The sequence below is a fragment of the Trachypithecus francoisi genome, unplaced genomic scaffold (assembly GCF_009764315.1).
Source record: "Trachypithecus francoisi isolate TF-2019V2 unplaced genomic scaffold, Tfra_2.0 Lachesis_group2, whole genome shotgun sequence".
NCBI classification, from domain to species: Eukaryota; Metazoa; Chordata; class Mammalia; order Primates; family Cercopithecidae; genus Trachypithecus; species Trachypithecus francoisi.
The window spans coordinates 155,993,169-156,009,012 of record NW_022681465.1 but is presented as its reverse complement, the minus strand read 5'-3'; the positions used below and the strand labels follow the sequence as shown (position 1 = coordinate 156,009,012).

General features: G+C 42.5%; 1 protein-coding gene across 6 annotated transcripts in view; it reads right to left on the bottom strand.

Annotated features, from left to right (window-relative positions):
- TRPC7 (transient receptor potential cation channel subfamily C member 7) overlaps nt 1–15,844 on the bottom strand; it is a 137,507-nt gene that overhangs the window by 58,713 nt on the left and 62,950 nt on the right. For 4 of the 6 annotated variants that reach the window (XM_033181136.1, XM_033181141.1, XM_033181139.1 and 1 more), the window contains one exon: nt 4,347–4,511. The exons of the other annotated variants lie outside the window; for them this stretch is intronic. In XM_033181136.1, the coding sequence (XP_033037027.1) occupies nt 4,347–4,511 (165 nt within the window). The remainder of the gene's footprint in view (nt 1–4,346; nt 4,512–15,844) is intronic. 6 annotated transcript variants of the gene reach the window in all.

The window sequence follows — 15,844 nt, the reverse complement described above, 5'->3', positions numbered from 1 at the left end:
TGGGGATAAAAGTAGTGCCAACTGCATAGGGTCAATGTAAGCAATGAATGATTTAATACACACAAAGCAGTTAGAGCAGTGCCTGGTGTATGGGAAGTACTCAATATATGGCACTGGAGGGTCTCAGGACATTCTCCTAAGAGGAATCTTAAAAGAAACTTGACACAAAGGTGGACCCACACGGAGTCCTTATGTGTTTATGCCACGAGCCTGTTTGGGATATCTCTTATAGATAGCCTGTTGCGCTATCTATGTGCAACACGATGCTGGGCACTGGAGGTGATAAAGATAAAACAAGCTGTAAGAGTTGGATCTTCCCTTCAAAGTTGCTGATTTTCCAGTGTGGAGAGACACAGGCTAAAAACTGTGGTAGGAAATAGATGGAGAGATGGGGAGAAATGTTGCAGGGCTCAATCTGGGCTAAGTCTGAAAGTGATCGGCTTCCAGCACTCTTTAATCCTATCTCAGCAGGGTGACAGGTACCGGACTAGCCTTTTGGACTTGGGAATAGAAGCATTAGTGACGTAAGAGCACCAATGCTGCATTTCCTGACACAAATTTCCCCTCCATGGCTATGCTTCAAAAATTGTGTTGTGATTTTCTTTAATCGAGTGTAGCTCTCTGGTAGAGATAAATGTAGAGAAACAGAGATCGCTGGAGTTGCTATACTCTTCTGGTTGGCCCCTGAACCACATGGTTTGAGGACCCCTTTCAAGCCATTTCAGCTTTGGTAAGGCAAAACAGAGATCTTTCAAAGCCGCCCGCTCACTCATGCTTTCCTTACTAGATGTTTGTGTTTGGGATGGTGGAGAGAGGGTAACAACTTTATATTTCTCCAAGCAAGGATTATGGCTATAAGGACTGTTAGATTGCACACTGCAAAGACATAAGGCTGGATTCTAAAGTTGTTTACAGTTCTTCCTGCCTGAGTGCTGGGGCAAATTTTGAGGATACTTGAACAGCTATGGTTAACACGTAATAGATGAGGTCAGCTTCTCTTTCCCTGTTATAATTAAAACTGGTGCAGTTCCTCAGCATTCTCATGATGCTGGTGTCTGCCACATCACATAGAGACACTGTTTGAACCTTTGAAGATGACTGTTATTTATTCTTTTGGCTCGGAGATCTTAAGAGCCAGACAATCTAAATTACAAATCAGAATAGGATAGCAAAGGATGGAAACAGCTTAGGCAGCTATAAAGACCCTTTGATACTGGATCCCTTGTTGAGAGAATAAAGAACTCTCTAGGCAAACAGAGACCTAACTGCCGTGCATCCATGAGGATTAGAATTCACTGCTCTCCCAGTGGGCTGCCTGAGCTCAACTAAGTTGGTGATGACAATGAGAAACGATAAACAGAATCACTGTTCTTTCTCTTGACCCAGATAAACCTGTCCCATGCTCCAGGCCTGCATTTATCATTATATGTAGCCATCTGTGACTTGGTTATCCTCTTCAACCAACATATTAGTAAGCTGAACTTCTGTTGACACCTTTCGCCTTGTGATTTCCTTATTTAACTGTCTTTCTTAGGGACCCTCAGAAACTTAATATAAAAATAGAATTGACAGCCTTGATAATTCAATAGGAAAGAAATGATGCAGTCATTATGGCTGACTAATCAAGTAATTTTGATGTTCCTAATAGTCTCTAAATGAGGGCAGCAACTATTAGGAAGTAAATGCACCATTGGGCGGGAAACAGAAATCTCAACATTTACTAGAATTTGATGGGCATTAGTTAGTTGATGAAGTTTACAAGTGACATTTTATGAATACATTTATAAAATAATATCAAGGTCTAAGTTTTTAGAAAGAGGTATAATAATGTCATTAGAACATGAGATCTCTGAAATGACATTGTCCTTTTCCTGGAATTACAGATATAGACAGATGTAAAGACAGTGACCCCTCAGGAGGAGGGCTGCCAGCCCATTAACAGACTTCGCCATTGCCCTCCTTTTGGGAGACATGGTTTTTCTCGGCATCAGGAACCCTTAGAGGGGCTGGTTTTGTCACATGGCAGATGTGACCTCTTTGTAATTCCCAGTAATATCTCTGCCAAAGTTGAAAAAATTTCTTTCTAAATGGTGAAAGGAAAGACTAAAAATATCTTGACTGTTTTATCTGTCCTTTGGCTGCCTCAGAGCAAGTTCAACAGCTCTTTAATGAGGGAATCTTTGCTTGTAATGAGCAGTGCCACCAAGAGTCATCTCACGCCACAGACTCAGTTATCGACATGCCCTCTACTGCATTGAGCTCAGACTTGGAATCTAGAAAGTACATATAAGTGACAAGTGGCTTAATGATCAGCTCATGTTTATCTTGAGTTTCTTTTTTTTTTAGTCTTATTGGAACTTCTGGGGGCACCAAATGTCAATCAAATGAGTATCTAAACAGAGGTGAGGAAACCCACGTTATGGGTCAAACTTCCTTGCAACTGTTTCCTCCAGAGTGTTCCAGAAGACTGCTATAGGTCTGACCCCTACGTCCCAGGTACTATTAGCTTCCTGGATTTACTAGGCCCAAGAAATTCTAGAAATTCCTCTCTGCAACCACACACGTTAATGGGATCACATCTGAGTGTGTACCAAGATTCTTCTCAGAGCTACCAGAATTCCAAATAATTTAGTCAGCAAGTGGCACATTGTCTCTTTCTGAGTCTTTTCCCAGGCCACTAGGCAGTCAGAGGCAAACCAGTTTGCTCCTGTTGGCTAGTCCCAGGTTCCTGGAAGCTGTCACATTTAGTAGCTTTGCAGCAAAAGTGAGGATTGGCAGCACTTTCTCCACAAAGTTGCTGTTATTTTAATGATCGAACAGCCTAGAATTTGTTTTGGGGTTCAGAGAGAGTGAAGTTAAATGTCTCTACTCACTGGGGCTCTGGGTGAAGGCAGCTTACAATACAGACTGTGCTTAAAACCCATGACCAGCTTCAAGCCAGCTTTAAATCTGGTTAGTTTTTTTCACCCGCTGTGTTTTTTCAGCTCATAATGAAGGAGAGAAAAAATTGCCTTTACCTACATGTATATTATTTGGGAAATTCTGATCTGAAAGTTCCTGGCATGATAGAATGCCATAGAAGCAAAATCCTCAATAGATGTAAGGTTGAATACTGTAGAAGTTCAGTAAGAGGGCTTCCATTTTTAATACTACTCTCCAGAAGAAGGATTTGGGGCTTGACCTCTCTCTGAGACCCTGCACCTACTCTGAGGCAGTCAGTTCATTGATTGTCTGGTTAGGCGGCCTCACCAGCAGCCCCGAAGTCTCACAGCTGTCATTCTGGTATGAGTTACTCCTGAGTGGAGGTGACAAGAAGGTCGGTTCACTGGTGACAGTTTTATTAACCACATTACCTGACCAAATTGCCTGTGGAACTAATCTCCCTGCCGTCATATTTCTCCTACTGAATGTTGATTGCCTAAGCTTAATTCCTTTTTAAATGTATCACTAGGTAAATGCAGCTTTGGAACCTTTAGTGACAATCTTAAACCCATGAAACATACTTCAAAATTTCTGCATGGTTTGGTCTTAAAAGCACTGACTCTCCCCCGAAGCTGAAGTGCTGGTACTTTCTGTGGCTTTGACCCATGTGACTGGGATGTGGGGATAGTGGAGTGGGCAGTAGGGCAGCTTGGCCCCTGCAGGTTCCGCTCCTTCTATCACTGGTGGGCACTGGACCCTCCCCCTCAGGGAAATAACACTCCTTTTGAGCTCTTCTCTTTCCTTTGCCTTTTTCCTTCTTGCAATCTAATTAGCTGTCCATGTGAGCCAGAACCTCATCAAAGGGGCCAGGGAAACTAGGAAGATGTTTGCAGTGGATCTGTAGTGCCCCAGCATGAGCTGTGTTTGATTCCCAGCCTACTAGTCATTTCTCTTTTCTGGACCTACTTCATAAAGCATACATGTCACAATGTAATTGAGACTGTGAAATGAGATATTCCATGAAAAGGGCTTAGAGAAGAGAAACTACTCAAATGTTGGCTATTACTATTACCATGATTACAATTATTATACTGTGGGTTTGGAGGACATGCTTAGGACATTGCATAATTAGAAGAAGAAAAGTATCTTTATTCTCAATTCTGTTATTGATCCTTTCAAATTATGCCTCTCATGTTTAAAATTTTATCGCTCCTCTCTCTCTTTGAAAAAAAAAAAAGATTTAAAAAAGCACGTCTTAACATTTTTCCTTTTATGTGGTTTCCTACTTTCACTGGGCATCTCAGGAATATTTTCTTTAAATATGGGAAAAAATCAACTGCTAATTTGAATAAAATGGACTTCAGATCATGCTAAGAAGAGAGAAGAAATAACCGCAAACGACATGCACCTTAAGCAGTCTGTACCTTGCTGCACGGAGCAATCCAATAGGCTATGGCGAGAAAAGGGAGGCCTATGGAGACTCCAAAGACAGCCAGGAATTTCACAGCGATAGACTGTTGACGTAAGCCTGAGAGATTTTCATACCACATGGTAAGCAATTGCTGCTGACAGTTAGGATGAGCAACGAACTGTAAAAACAAAACAAAAACAAAAACAAAACGCAAACAGGAAAATGGCATCGATAGCACTTGAACAGTATACAACCTAGGAGTGGCTGGGGGCTGAAATGCTCCACCTAGAGGTGGTTGAGGAACCTGCAGTGGGTGGGGGTGAGGCGTAGGAAGGGGGCCTTCTGACTTGGGGATGCTGAAGAACTTTGTGCTGTGGCCAGAGTCCTTGCAAGACTGGCTGAATTCACACTTTGCAAACTGGACCTAGGAAAGTCTCAGGCACAGAAAATGAAAGTCGGCTTTTGGGTACATGCTTGTCTTCAATTCAGGCTGTTCAGCTGACCAAGGGAGACTTATCTCTGGGCAGAGTTCACTTGGGAAGGAACACAGAGGAATGGATGGAGCATGAATGGGGTTTTGGAGTCAGACATGGATGTGAATTTTGTTCTACCCCCTACTAGCTGGGTGACCTTGGGACAGTTATTTAACCTCTCTGAGCTTTAATATTCTTATCTGCAAAACAGAGTTTATCACATTATCTTGGAGGACTAAATGATATTGTAAAAAAAAAAAAAAAAAATCCCCTCTCTTTTCCTATGTAGTCTAACGAAAAATGCTTACAGTGTTTCCAGAGGATGTGTTAAAACTCCTCAGTATTTTCTCACTGGATCCCAGTGGTGTTGGGCTTAAATCCAGTTTTTTTGTGGCATGATGGAGCATCGCTACATCGGATCCTCCACGGAGTAGCTTCCTTCTGGGACATCAGGCACCCTTCTTAACACCACTTCTCTCCCTTGGAACTGTTCTGCCCTAATGCCTAGGTTACAAGACAGACCTCTTGTGACCCTTTTTTATTGTGTGGCCATGTCCTGCCCTCACCCCTGGATTCAGCTTATTGGACTAGGAGTGGAACCCTGGCCTAAACTGGGCCCATCAAGTTTTCTCTCCTGGGTGTTTGGGACTATATTGAGAGAGGCAGTCTATTTATTTAATACAGAGTTATCATGTCACCTTGGACAGTCTGGGCAGCTATATTCCACTTTGTGGACTAAGTAGCAAAACAAGTCTGTTGAAAACAGAAAAAGAATGGTGTACAGAAAGAGGCTGAACTAGTGTTTGACCTCTTTAGGGCCCAGCTCCCCTCTACCCATGTGGTCCATGAGACACTTTTATATTCACAGACAAAATGTTTTGTTTTCTGCTTGATCCAGCATATTGGCTTTAGTTGTCGCCACCAGAACATCCCTTTTCTGCAAATAGTAGTTGCTGATTGGCCATTTGTTTAGTTTAGTCAGGGTCAACTGGAAACTGGTAATAGGCAATATTTAAGCAAAATTTATGGGAATAAAATTTACTTTTGAAAAAAATATACTTGTTAGCTTATTTTTGCCCCATGACAGGAGGAAGCCTTTGTTTGCTTTTGACAGGTCTGCCCTTTGGCCCCACTCAGGATACCCATGTGCTGCCAGAGCATGGCTGGGCACTATGGACTAGAGAAGATAGACCGGGCATTTTTCAAAGGGATGACTTATCAACTGAGTACCCTGGAACGTCATGTGCTGATTTTCATCTCATTTGCCTCCCTGAGTATTAAGGGGACATATACAACGATTCCTGGGAAATGTGAAGCATTCCCTTTTCATTACAAGAACAATATAAATAGAGCTATTTTAAAATTCACAATGTAAGTGACAACATGTTTCCCACTTCTGTGAACTCACAGTAACTCACAGTAACAGCCACACAATCTTTGAGGACACTATCAAAGGTTTCTTTGACCCTACAGCCCCTGACAATACCATTACTTGAAATATTAGATGCAAGTGAGGCTTTTCTTTGTAGCATTACTGGCTTTTCTTTGTGGCATTACTGCTATGCTTTCTCTCCAAGAATAGCCATGGATTATCCTCAGCCCAGAGAGGAACCCTGAAGATGCAGATAATAAGACATCCTGGGCCCTTTCTGGCTCACAATGAAGAGGAGCAGGCAATGGAAAGTCACGCAGACATTTCTGTAATTCTCGGGGTCTAGTCATAGCACAGTCTGAGAGGGAGTGGTGGGTGAGCATGGGGTGCAGTCACTTTTGTTTTTCAACTGCCAGCCTTCTGTGGATACTGAAATGGCCCTGCTTTGCAGAAACTCATAGTCTGATTAGAAGGCATGACACATGCTGTGAAATAGAGGATGAGTATTGGACTCACCCTATGGCTCCCTGCACTACAGCTGCCTGGGGAGGACACCTGTCGCAATCCCCACCATTTGCTTCTTGTCTGTATCTGGGAGAGCCTGTCCCATGCTTCTGCTGCTGCTTCTTGGCAGACAGGTCAGCACCACAGATTGGGCAGAAGGCCGGAAGAGCAGAAGCTCTGAGAGAGAACACAGTGGCGACCATTCCCGTCTCCCTTGATTGCCTCAGAGGAAGACAGTGGTCCCAGTTAAAACAGAGGGGTCTCTTGGGGCTCTGTCTTCCTCTGATTGGACCTTTGCTAATTTCCACAGCTGCATTTATCACTCTATAATAAAGCAACCTAGCTTCAGACATGCTATTTGTTTGTAGGTAGACTTTATGATATAGTAAGATAACAGCTGTGGATGGTTGAAGCCCAAATTGCTGTTTACCTCTATCTGGGTACCGTTCTATACTTGTGGCAGCCCTTCAAAGACAGTTCAATGTGTATCAAAAGATTTTTTTCCCCTGTGATTTTGAAGCATGAAAAAATATCATCCCTGACCCAAGGGGGATGAGAGTAGCAAATGAAGCACACCAACAGGACACAAAGAAAACTCTACCCAAAAGGGCACACAGCTAAGGAACAAAGGCAGGAAGAACTCGGGGTGTGACTGGGATTTTCAAAAGCAGAGTCAGAGAGGAACTGATGGAAGAAAAGCTTATAGCTACAATAGAATAGGAACTCAGAAAACTGGTGTTGTCTTGGGCTTTTTTTCTTTGGCATCTTGCTCACAAAAGGATGGAATGATCAAAGGATGGATGCCACCAAGAGCTATGCCTAGGCCATTCCTGCCTAGAGCATGGCACACTTGTAGGAGAATTCTTCAAGGGAAGAACTGATGTGGCTGCCTAGATTTTCCCAGCGACATGATTCACATTCATGGTAGTAGGCAGTTTGTAATGGCTGGAGCCGAGAATATGCGAAGGAGTTCACATGGGGCTGAGAAGGCTCTTAAGAGAAAATAAATCAAACTACATTTGTAACTGAGATGGACTGTCCAAGGAGCTGGGTGAGGGAGGGTCTGGAGAGGAGTGGACCTGCAGGGAGAGATAGGAGGGGACACTGAGACAGAATTTTCTGTAATCGAAAGGCTGACTCAGCCCCACTCAGGTGACAGTCTTTCTTTCTTTTCTTTCAAGTAATTCTTAGTCACTCCCTTTCATTGTACTTATAGTTCTACATGATCCCCTGCTGGAGAGAAAACTCCTCCTGGAGGGCTCCTGTGGTCGTTAGCATGTTGTTCATGAATGGGCACTGTTTGAGTAAATGGCATGGCCAGAGTTCTCTGCTTTCAGATTGCAAATCTGGTGCCATCCACAGGACCAAAATTGCCTTCCTTTCTCATTGCCCCTGTGAGGTGGCTGACTCCCTGCACTTCTGCATGCCACCACATCTGGAAGAGGCATATGGGTACCAGAGGCTGAAAGTGGCTTGCTAGGAGACACGGTGAACAGATAAATGATTGAATTCATGACTGCTGAATTTATTTTCACTGTAGAAGTGCCAGGAGATTAAGAAACAACAACAACTTCCTTCTGCCCTCTTGGTGCTATCTGTGCCTACTCTGCCATCCACGGCTTCAGTTTTGACAACTTCAATTGCTGTCTTCACTTATCCGAGAAGTGTGGAAATTCATTGTACCTCAAAACTGGGAAACATTATTTCTGGTAAAGGGCATGTTCTGGTCATGCAGGAGACCTCTGATTTTCTATTCTCAGACGTCAGATGAGCATATGAATACTCAGCATTCAAGGGTAAGGTGCCCTGGGCACTTGTGTTTGTTTTTTGCTCCCTTTGTCATTGAGGGACCAACCTCCACACCATGATATGTGTGTATGTGTGCATATGTGCATGAATATTCACACACCTATATAAATTTCTTAATGAGTTGAGTCAATTTTGGTCAACTTTGAGTGTTGGTTTTTATCAACCTATGGCAAATAAAATCTCTTTCTCCCAGAATGTTAATATGTTTTAGAAGTAAAAACTGATTCCCATTGGATATTGTGATATATTTAAAGCCACATCTACCTACACTCAAATCTATCTATGCATCCATTCATTCAACAAATATCTACTGAGCCAGGCACTAGTGACACAGAAGTTGATAATAATGTCCTGGCTCTCATTGCCCTCAATGCCTGTCAGAGAGACAGTTAAATAGGCAAGTTCAGTGTAGCTCCAACAGTGCCCTAGCAGGAGTTAACGAGGGGTGTCATGGAACAGCAGAGAACAGGCACCCAGCCTAAGCGGGAATGTGGAGGGACAGTGAGGAATGCCTTGTTGAGGGAAGGATTTTTGTGCAGAGTTGTGAAGGCTATACCCAGGCTACAGAGAGAAGAAGGGCATGCTGAGGAGAAGGAGCTGCAAAACATTTGGGCTCCAGAGTCAGTACTTGCTTAAATCTTGCCTCCGCCTGTGACTGGCTGTGTGAGATTGAGCAAGTTACTTCACCTCTGATCTGTGTCTATTTCATATGTAAAGCAGAGATGACGATATTGATGACACACTGAATGAGTACATTCAAAGCTCTTAGCATGGTAAAGGGCGCAGTTAAGAACTTAAAACATTGTTGTTATTGTTGCTGTTATTACTGAAGCCCCAGAGCCTGTCATATTAGGAGAGATGTAGGTAGCTCAGGGTGGCTGGACCATTGAGGAGTAATGGGTCTTGTGAGTCGTGCTAAGATGAAGACTAAACATGACTTGGAAAAGTACGGTGCCTTGGGAGCCAGGCAGAGTTGTAACAGACTGTTAGTTTGGACATACAGGCCAGATATGCATAGCATGGATTTTTTTTGCACATGCACTTGCTCTCACTCTTGCCCCCATTGTACTCCCATGTACAAAGAAGCAGAACAACATCCTCCATTTAAATTGCAGCATCAGATAGTCTCAAAAGGTTCCAGGGACACTTGATTCATGGAACCTGCCCAGTGGACAATGATAATTTATTGCAATATCCAGTATTCTGTTTGCAGCCTCTTTAAATGTTAATGATCACTAATGTAATTATGATTGAGAAAGTTCCTGGGCCAGTGTGGGTCTAATTTAATTTACAAAGCCATCTGGAGCTATGCAGGATTTTAAAAATATTTTTTCCAGACCAAATTTGGATGGCTTCTAGCCACTATAATGTCAAACCTATAGTAAAGACACTACCCTCAGACTCTAAGGATCTAGAAGGGAAGCCCAGTGGCCTGAGGATGAGTCAAAGGATGCAAGGCCGATGGTAGATTTTGTAATCTCCCAGCTGAACAAGAGACCAGATGAGTGGCTGCTAACTATGCTTAGAAAAAACAATTCACGTTTCTTCCCATGCTTATAAGGCTTTTGATAGTCTAGTTCTTGCCTCAGTGCCCCTCCATGTATTCCTGAAATGCACCAAGGCCTTCCTTGACAACTCTGCCCAAAATAGAAGCCTTCCTTGTGCCCCCTACTCAGTTCCTCCTGTCCTCTAACCCTACTTAGTTATATCACTTGGCAACCACTAGAGTTTATTAAGTATTTATTGTCTGTCTCTGTACTAGAACATAAGCTTTATAAGAGCAAGGACTTTTTCTTTTGCCTCATTGCACCTGTACTACCTGGAACAGTGTCCAGTACATAGTATAATTTCAAGAAATACTTGTCGAATGCACGAATTTATAAATGAATCCACAACTCATCTTTTTGATTCCACAGTGTACTCCCACAAGTAGGAACTCTCACTCCTCTCTCCTCCTGAGGTAAATGGCATTTCCAAAGATGGTGACAACAATGTCTCCCATCCCACATACTCTGGAATCAGACCTTGACAATCCTCCATCAAGAGGTGGGTCTAAATCCCTGTGGTGGAAGCTGGGATAACTCTTAATGACTTACTTTGAAGAGGATGCTGCAACACTTTCCAAGACTGAGCCTTAGACATCTTCAGTATCTCCTGAGAAAGCTACCTCTTAGAAGGCAGCTGCCATGCTATAGTCCAGCTCCCCCGAGACTCCCATGCTGTGAGGAAGCTCAGAATATCCATGTACAGGGAGAGAGACAAAATAAAGAAGCATTGAGGTGCCAGCAATGTGGGTGTAGCCTTCTGACATCTTCCATCTCAGTCAAACCACCAACTGAATACAGCTGAACAAATGATTTTAGCATAAGAACATCCCAGCTGAATCCTGCCTGATTTCCTGACCTACAGAATTGTAAGTAAATAAAATGATTGATTCTTTTCCAAACCACCAAGTTTTATGCACCAAAAGATAAGTCGAACACTGCCCATCAGTTTCTAGTTCTCAGCACTCCACACTGTCTCCTTCTCCACGGGCCTGTGGGGCAAGAACTCCTTCCTTGGTCTTCATCTCCTTCCTGCCTTGACGTTCATCCTCTGCTCCTCTCCCTTCTCAGAGGTAGAAGCATCTCACAAACAACAGCTGCACTTACCTGTGTTGTTAGCTGCACTTACCTATGACCTCCTGACCATCTGAAATCTGGCTCTTAAAAACTCTGCTGAAATTACTGTCTCAAAATCTTGTTAATTTCCTTCTGGTTGCCAGACACACAAATCTGTTCCGTGTCTTCCTTCCCTTTGACAGCACTGTGGTCCAGATGCCGCCTACCGCTCCCTAAGCCATGAACACTTGCCTCCCTGGACCCAATCTGTGTGTCTGGGTGTCTGAATAACCTTCCTGGGAGATGAGCCTGTCTTGTTTTCTTGCCTGAAAATTCATCATAGAAGAATGAGTGACATTTTGCCTTCTACCTCCTTAAGAGGTGGCCAGGAGGGCTCTGTGTTCTGGTGGTTGTAGCTGAGGAAGAAGTTAATAGTTTCTTGAGATTTCAGGAATGGTTTTGAATATCACATGCAGGCTTTTTGGGGGGATTGGGGCTCGGTGAAGAGGAGGGTCTGGAGGAGAGTCCTTGGTGTTGGAGAGATGTTTCCTGAGACCAGGAAAGGGGAGTGGGGTTTGAATGTCTTGCGTGGGGTGGCAGGCATCAAGTTCCAGTTGAATTCCCTGCCTTGGAGGTAGATGGACCCCCAAATGCAGATCATTCCAGAGCGCTGAGAGGATTGACCAAATGACAAGGGTCTTCTTTGTGGAAATCCTGAAGAGGGCCCTAGCACCAGCCTGACTCGGGGGTCTTGCTTCATTTGAAGCTCCAGGAGGAAAGGGTTACTTCTTTTCTGTTTTGTTTTTCTGTTTCATTCCCAGCACCTGCTATAGTGTCAGGAACACAACAGGTAGAAGAAAGAAAGAAAAAAAAAAAGAAAAGAAAAAACCCTTTGTGAAACGAGTCAGATGGAGCCACAGCTTAGAACAGATTGTGGTGATCAGCACTTGTTAGTGGCATCAGGTGTCCGTAGGAGAAGGGCATAGACCAAGAGCTCTCCTTTAGATACACAAGTGAGTCTTCAGGGCCGTGGTACAACACAGAAAAAGGTGCTCCCAGAATGACTGAAACCAAAGTTCCTTCCAATCTGGGCAGGAGACACTGAGCCAGATTTCATATAGTTCAGAAAAATTTTAAAATGCTAAGAGCCAACATTTATTGGATATGATGTGCCATACATTGTTCTAAATGATTTTCATGTATTGATCAATTTAATCTTTGCAACAATTCCATCATTAGCATAATCACTAGATCTTTTTTTTTTTACAAAGGAGGAAACTGAGGCAGAGGGCTAAGTAACCCATCCGAGGTCACACAGCCAGGATGTGAACCCAGACATGCCTACTTCAGAGCTTGAACTACACCAAGCAGCAGTTAATATGTGAGATATCTTACCAGCAAGAGGCACAAAGAAAATTCATGCTGGTTATGGCTGTTTCTCCAGTCATTACACATTTAATGCTATATATACACATGTATATGGATTATACATAACATTTTAATAATATAATAAAATGTTAATTTTGACAGAACAGGTTAAGGTTAGAAATAGAGTTTTTTTTCTAGTAATAGAGTGTAACAACATGGAATGGGCTGTGCCTTGTCTGCCACCCAGTTGATACACAGCTGGTCCCTGACTAGTGTCGGCTATGGAGCAGAATAATTCCTGGAAGAATTTGTCCGGTACTTACTATGTACTGGAACTTCATAAGGCAAGTAGGGTCATCCCCACATTAGAGATGAGGGAAAAGCAAAGTTAAACAATTTGCCCAAGCTGATGATTCTTAACCACCACTCCACACAGGGCCGTTCGCTCACATCATGCTGAAAAGTCTGTTTTTTAACACACAGCCTTTGATTGTCTGGGAAGGAGTCAATTAATTCAGGAAGAAATCTTTAACAACCATGTAAGGGACCTTCAGGATATTTGTGCACCATCTGTAAATATAATAACCAGTTACAATTGTGATAGAATATGACATATGTGTATGTGTACCCTGCCCTCATAAGAAGTCAGATTTCTCTGGACAGTGGTTTATTATCAGCTAAGGATCCGTAACTGATGCTAATAGATTTGCTTGTTGGAACTTTGTCTTTGTAAACCCTCCCTAATGGGTTTTAATTTCACTGATTTTCAGCCTGATGGTTACTGCAAGCAGCTCTTCCAAAGTAGCCAACACTTTAACATGTCCTTTTCACCTTTTCTAATAAGGACCTTGAATAAAGGTCCCAAAATGGGCCCCAAAATGCAGGTCATTCCAGAGTGCTGGGAGGATTGACTGAAGGTCCTTATTAGAAAAACAAGTATTATGTTGCGTTTATTAAAAATAATCTGGGGAAAAATGTATAAGGAGGGCTGGCTGTGGATCTGGTGAGAGGTTTAGCATCTCTGATATTATCTGTGGACTAGACAAGAACACTGTGCTCTGCCAGTTCATTGGTCCTTCCCTATCTTGGGAATTCTTCTGGCTGCCTACTAGGCAGGGTGAGCTTGGCTTAGCTCCAGTAGTCCCCAGTGCCCCAGTCCCCTCCCCATCCACTGTGGCCCAGGCCTCCTCCAGGCTGCTAGAGCTCGTCTGCCTCAGCTTACCACCATGTCCTCTAGGCTTCTCAATGGCCTCCAGTTCCCTCCCTCATCTAAATCAAATCTCTGTTAGGGTAATCTAGGGAATGCCCCTAATCTCTGCAATCTCTGTAGAAGAATCTGAGTAGTTTATCCTGTGGTTGTTAGGCCATACTCAGCCACAGAAGCATGTAGGCTGAATTTGTCTCCTAAATTGCAAAGCCTTATTTTCTGCCTCCAAAGGGACGGATATACGTGTTCCTTCTTTGAACTCAGCCATTGCCCTTAGGCTCTCATCACTTCCTAGTGGACACCTCTAACAGTATTTTAGTTAGTTCCCTTTCCTGTATACGCCATCAAACCTTACCACTAGAACTGTATTACTGAAGTGAAGCTACTTACAGTTCTAACATATCATTAACTTGGCCACAAATGTGTAGAAAGTTCTAGATCACACAAGAATCATACAAGTTGACATGGAAAGTGGTAAGGCTCCAGTATGGCAATGCTAAGGATATTTGTGGTGTGGTGTGGTGGATACCTGGGGGTGGGGCAGGATTCACATAGAAAAATACTCGTCTGCTTAGTAACCAGAGGAATGCATTTTAAAATATGCAAAGATAGTATTTTACATCTATTAAATTAGGGGGGAATAATACTAACAATCTTAATAATACTCAGTGATTGTAAAGTGCTGATGAAACCAGGTCAGTTGTATACCACTGGTGGCACCGAAAAATAATATAGTCCTTTGGGAAAATAATTTTGCAATATATTTCAAGAACCATAGCAAATATTTATGCCCTTTGACCCAGTAGCCCCACTGTCAGAAATTCAACTTAAGGAAATAACAGAAAAGAAGGAAAGAAAACTTTATGTATGCAGATAAAAGTAAATAGAAATATATTTTAAAATGAATGCTCAACAGTAGAGAAAATGTTAACAACGGTACTTCAATCTCATGCTAGCATCAAAAAAAAATTATAGGAAGCATAGATAAATGTTTACATTCTACTGCTTGGTGAATCAAATCACAAAATTATTTACCCTATAGCTGTATGCATGCAAATACATGTCTGCACATGGGAAAAAATTGGAAACCTGTAAACAAATAAAAATAATTGATATATGGGGCACATGATTGTATACCGTCGTTTTTCTTTTAAATAGCTTCCTTATTTTTATAATGTTTTTTGTTCAATAAATAAAATCAGTGAAATCAGAAATACAAACTGCAGTGAAATCAGAAATGCAGACAACCTGGAGGCCCTGTTCCATATGGAATGGAGCTGAGCCCTTTGGCCCTCTTCACAGCCCACATGCTGGCCTCACCTCCCCAGCCAGGCGTTCTGCCCCTGCCCGGGGTTCCTGTTCTCCTATCTCAAATTGCCTCCTCTTCCCAAGCTCCTTTCCTCCCATAAATCTACCCGCAGGACACCTGCAAGTCCCTAAACGTGATCGCACCTTTGTAGGTCCCCCACTGCTTCCTCTTTCCGGAATATCTTTGTTCCCCCTTTGCTTTTGAGCTCTGATCCCCCTTTCATGGCCTGGCTCAGAAGCCATAAACCTCCTCCTGTTCCATGTTTTCCCACACCATTTTCATCTGGATTAGTCTTTCCTTACTTGTTTGATAAAGGGCCGGATTCAGATCTCTGTAACCCATTAGGATGAAAGTTCCTGACAAACCGGGGCTGGGTTTTACTTATTTTATATTGTCCACAGATGTAGCTGATAATGGGTGTCACAGGATGATCCCCTCCTTCTTCAAGCTTGCATCTGCCTAGCAACACCTATCAGAAGAGGAGTAAGCATAGCAGTCAGGCAATGATGCATCTGATGGGTTTAGTAGGGAATAATAAGCATAAAAAGATGAATTCATTCGTGATAAGTATACTTACTGCACAAATATACATATATACTAAGTATGTAACAGCTATAAAAATATTAATTTGTAATACTTATACTTCTGTAATAAGTATACTCATTACCCAAATATATTATTATAATTATACGAATCTTTTTCTAAACATTAATTTGTAATTTATTCAGATGCAATTTGGAGACCAAATTATTAATAATTTTATTAAACTACATTTTGTATGTAAATGCCTTTCCTTTTTGTTGTTGTTTTTAAGTAAATTAAGGTCATTACTCATGTTCTGAGTTTCCACGGACTCAGTGACAATAGTC